This window comes from Condylura cristata, unplaced genomic scaffold (assembly GCF_000260355.1).
Source record: "Condylura cristata isolate star-nosed mole 26May11 unplaced genomic scaffold, ConCri1.0 scaffold00010, whole genome shotgun sequence".
NCBI lineage: Eukaryota > Metazoa > Chordata > Mammalia > Eulipotyphla > Talpidae > Condylura > Condylura cristata.
Window position 1 is genome coordinate 57,823,319 of NW_004567111.1, and position 4,997 is coordinate 57,828,315.

Here is a 4,997-nt window from a genome sequence, read left to right on the forward strand (position 1 = left end):
GCCTTTGTTTTGTTGCTGTCTTTTTTGCTGTACAGAAGCTTAATTCGATTTAGTCCTAGCTGTTTATATTCTCCTTTGTTTTCCTTGTTTCAGGAGATAACATCCCCATTTTAGAAATGGAAACGCACACACACAAAGAAATGGTAACAAGGATGTGTAACAAGTTAACCACATGTGCCTCATTTGTTAAGTGAAAACAGAAGAAAATAATGGAAACAGTAGTGGGTTCATATCGCCAACAGTGTCATGTAAAAAACAGCAATTTGAGAAAAGATCATTCGAATCTCACATGAGCAGAAAGGTCAGGATTAGAAACTGGCCCCAGCTGTGTCCAAAGCGCCCAAGCTCCTTCCAGAATCCTTCTCTGAGAGAAGCGTAGGGAGTCAGACCAAGGGGCATTAAGAGTCATGTGATTCACTTTTCTTCCCAGTTCTGCTTTCTTCACCACTGCAGTGATTTTAGCCTGTGGCTACCTCCTCTGTTCCAGCACTTGTGTGTCTAACAGCTCAAAAGCAGGCAGGCGGGCCATGGTGGCGCAGCGGGTTAAAGCACAGCACTAAGAAGCCTAAGCCACTTCCGCATGAGTTCGATCCCCGCCTGCCCCGGAGGAGATCCACACGGCGCGGCAGACCTCTCCTGACCCGCCCGTTGCTCCCCTCAGCAGTGTACTTCGTCCAAATGCCTGTTCTGCTCCCCACTCTGTCTCTGGTGAATCCTCTCACCCTCCACATCTCTGGCCTCTACCCCAGTTCTGTATGAATAAAAAAAAAAAAAAGCAGGCCGGCCAGAGACAATGCTCTCACACTACATAACAGCATGATGGGGACACACATGTGCACACACATGAGCATGCCGCACAACACTTCTCTGGCACTTGCTTGGGGTTACGTGCTAGCGTCTGCCTGCTAACAAACATTGTTCCCTCATAGGTTAGTGATCGGAAGCGATGGGCGACTGGAGCTTCTTGGGGAGACTGTTAGAGAATGCGCAGGAGCACTCCACGGTTGTCGGCAAGGTGTGGCTAACCGTGCTGTTCATCTTCCGGATCCTGGTGCTGGGCGCGGCTGCGGAAGAAGTCTGGGGAGATGAGCAGTCGGATTTTACCTGCAACACACAGCAGCCAGGCTGTGAGAATGTGTGCTACGACCAGGCCTTCCCCATCTCGCATATCCGCTTCTGGGTGTTGCAGATCATCTTCGTGTCCACACCCACCCTCATCTACCTGGGGCATGTGCTGCACATCGCACGCGTGGAAGAGAAGAAAAAGGAACGAGAAGAAGAGCTTCAGAAGGGGGCCGGCCTGCACCCCAGCGCCAAGGACCGGCCCCCTGCCCTGGATGAGCTGGGTAGAGTCCGAATCGCCGGGGCCCTGCTGCGGACTTACGTCTTCAACATCGTCTTTAAGATGCTGTTTGAGGTGGGCTTCATCGCGGGCCAGTACTTTCTGTATGGCTTTAAGTTGAAGCCCCTATACCGCTGTGCGCAGTGGCCCTGTCCCAACACGGTGGACTGCTTCATTTCCAGGCCCACAGAGAAGACCATATTCATCATCTTCATGCTGGCAGTGGCCTGCCTGTCCCTCTTTCTCAATCTGCTGGAGATCTACCACCTGGGCTGGAAGAAGTTGAAGCAGGGTATCACCAACCACTATTGCCCAGAAGCCTCTGTGCTGGTGCAAAAAAAACCTGGAGGTGTCGGCCCTCTCATTCTGCGCCCCCATTCAGCCCTGCCTGCTGTCACCGTCGGATTCCCGCCCTGCTCCACTCATTCTGCCTCTTCACTGGCACAGACAGCTTACCCCGGGACCACTCTGCCAGCAACAAACTTCAAAACGGTAGCCCTGGCTGAGGTGCATGGGAAAGGCCACCCAGCCAAGGTCTTCAGTGGCAGCCGCTGCCTGCTGGGCACAGAGCAGAGTCAGGCCAAACAGGAGGTCAAGCAGCAGGCTTCAGCAAGGAGCAGCTCCCTGCTAGTTTCTATTCCTGCAGGCCTAACCACTCCGGGCAACACCCAGCAGGCCCCTCGAGAGGGCAGAGCAGGAAACAGAGTGCTCTTGGTCAATGGGAATGGCCGCAGCTCCGCAGACACACCTGATGCAGGGGAACCAGCTGCCATCACCAACATAGAGCTACACAGGCCCCCTCTGCTCCTCCGAGATGCAGGGCAGTCAGGCAAGGCGAGCAGCAACAGGGCCAGACCAAATGACTTGGCTATCTAGCGATTGTCTCTCCAGACAGCTTTACAACTCTTTTCTAGCATCCCAAACCAAAGTGCAATTCAAATCAGCAGAGAGAGCTCAAAAGAGGTAGAATCGAGGGAGAAAAAGGTCAGAAGAGACTAGGGTTCTGTGTGTTGGTGCTTGCTGTTCTGGCTGGGGAGGTGTCCACAGAATGGGTTGCAATGGCTATTGGCCTTTAAAGAGCCCAGAAACCCTGGCCACTGTGTAAGTGTTCCTGTTCATGAGGGCTTCCTCAGTCTGTGCAAGAAATTGCTCTGTGGTGGCTAGGCAGCAGGTGTGTGGGGGGCAATTAAGTTTCTTTAATTCCTAAATTCTCCAGAGCTCTGGGCAGCCTAGAAAATCGTAGATGCACTTAGCCCTATCTTTTTTTAATACTTTAACTTAGAGTTGAATTTCATTTGGGATATTTGCCAACCACTCAAATAAGGTTTAGAGCAGGTCCATCGAGTGTCATTTGAGTTTCTGAAATTGCATGTGAGGCCCAGACATCAAGCTGCTTGAAACCGTTGACCATGGGTAGTTACTTCCTGGGCAGCATTTGGAGCCAGGGCCAGAGGTTGCTGGTAGAAAGCAGGTCAAATACATCAATACCAGAAGTATTTTAAACAGCTAAGGACAGTGAAATCTAAGTGTGGTCAGGTGCCTTGGGTTTTTGTTTGTTTGTCGTTTAATGATACTGTGTGCTTTAATCTGAATTATACAGTATTGCCTCTTTTTCCCAACTTTATATCTTCAGGAGGAAATGAAAGAAAAAAAGTAGTACAATTAAAATGGATGCTGACCCAGAGAAGGCCGATTTGGTCCATTACATACTAGTAACGATTTGAACTTTGTTTGAAAAGAAATTCTTCGACTTCATGAGCCAGCTAATGACTTTGAAAATGTACTGTGTAAAATAAAAGCAGGGAAAAGTTTTAAGTGCATTTTAAATACTTGAAGTTGTGAAGTTTTGAGTGCAAGGTTAAAAGTTAACTATTTTTGCCAAAAAAGATTATTTATACAGATGAAGAATTACCTACTTTTTTTTTTAACAGTATAAAATAAAACTCTTCAAACTCCCAACCATTCTCCACCAGCAACTTGTTTGCTTTCCACTGGATTTTGCTTCCTGTGTTAGTGTGTGTGCTGACAGGAGATCTGTGCCTTCCTTGTCATGCACACAGAGCAGGTCTGTGTGTGGTGTGTATGTGTGTGTGTCTGCAGGATGACAGAATTTTCTGTACTGCACACGATGCTGTTCTGCCTTGGTCACTGTTTATAAAACCATGAGCACTGGTGTGCTGAGCCCGGTACCCTCCTAACCTCCAACTCCTGTGAAATATAGTGACCTTTATTCAGCCACACACTTTCCTGTTTGATTCATTTCATTATGAATTATTTTAAGTCCCTGTCAACTTATTTGGAGCCATATTCCACAGCAAACTTTGAGTTTCACTGAGAGCCTTGTGAAGATGAGACTGAGAGCTATAATTTATAAAAAAGTAAAATTTTGCAATATAACGGTATTTTCTCAGGTTAGTGTTCTGACTTCAATTCATATTTATAAAGGACAGCATGTCTTATGTTGTCATTTGAGGTAGCCAAGACAAGAGCCCTTGCATCAAATGGAGGAGCAATGTGAAAAATTACTCTCTATCTAAATCATCATTTTAAACATTGAAATGTGCAACAAAAATAGAAATCACCTTTCTCTATGGGCAAGATTCCAGATATATATTTTCTAGTCTGTTATTTTAAAACTTCACTGAAACCATTTTCTCCCTCAACTTAATAGAAGTTTTAAAAATGTATATCTATATCTATATATATATAATGTTATATTTATATTTATACTCATTCTTTTATAATCTGCATTATACAGGGTGATTACTTTTTTCTACCCCCGTTTTTAGAAGTCCAGTAATTCAAATACCCACCACATAAAGTAGTTACAAAGTGTTAAGCAGAACTATATTCACAGTATCCAATCCATTATTTAAATTTAAGATATTTCCTATAGAATCACTATTTTTAAATTTTAAATATATTTATTTATTTACATTGTTGTTCATTTTTATCCAGTATTTGATTTCTCCCTCCAGGTGTAATCTTCATAAAATTTCTACCACTAAATCACCCATGAACCATCACCATAGTCTCTTAGGCTCTTACCTCCCGGTGTGATCCCTCTCTCTCCTCCTCCCTTACAGAATGTCTCTGAATTCTAGATTCCCTACTAGTTTTGTTTTTTCTGTTTGTTTGTTTGTTTGTTTGTTTGTTTTTCTGACCCCTTGTTTGGTTTCCCTATATTTCTCCTATAAGTGAACCCATCCAATATTTTTTTTTATTTGACTTAGCATAATTTCTTCCAGCTCCATCCATGTTGCTACAAATGGCATAATCTTATCTTTTTTGATTGCTGAGTAACAGAATCACTGACTTTTTAAAACAAGGTAATTTTACCAACTTGTTCTTTTTCATGAAATAGATAAAAAGATGCCTTAAACAAGAAGAAAAAGAGAACACAGAATTCTTCCATCCCAGTCTGATTTTCTTTGATTTGTAAGTGACTATATTGTATATTTCTTACAAGACAACCTAGAATAAGAACTATGAAATAATTTTTCTCCCAATACCTTACTTATAGATGTCTGCAAAATCATTTTTTTAAAGATTTATTTATTTATGCATACAGAACTGGGGTACAGGCCAGAGTGCAGGGGTGACGAGAGGCCTCACCAGAGTCAGAATGGGGAGCAGAACAGGCAGACTGATGAAG

At 44.2% G+C, this 4,997-nt stretch overlaps 1 protein-coding gene across 1 annotated transcript; it reads left to right on the forward strand.

The window, feature by feature from the left end:
- The first annotated feature begins 946 nt into the window (after nt 1-946).
- Nucleotides 947-2,218, forward strand: GJA3 (gap junction protein, alpha 3, 46kDa). Its single transcript, XM_004680359.1, has one exon. The coding sequence runs from the start codon at nt 947-949 to the stop codon at nt 2,216-2,218; it is 1,272 nt and encodes a 423-aa protein (XP_004680416.1).
- The last annotated feature ends 2,779 nt before the right edge of the window (nt 2,219-4,997 follow it).

What these genes read in the sequence shown, in the direction of transcription:
- GJA3 (XM_004680359.1), top strand. Translation starts at nt 947, where the DNA reads ATGGGCGACTGGAGCTTCTTGGGGAGACTGTTAGAGAATGCGCAGGAG.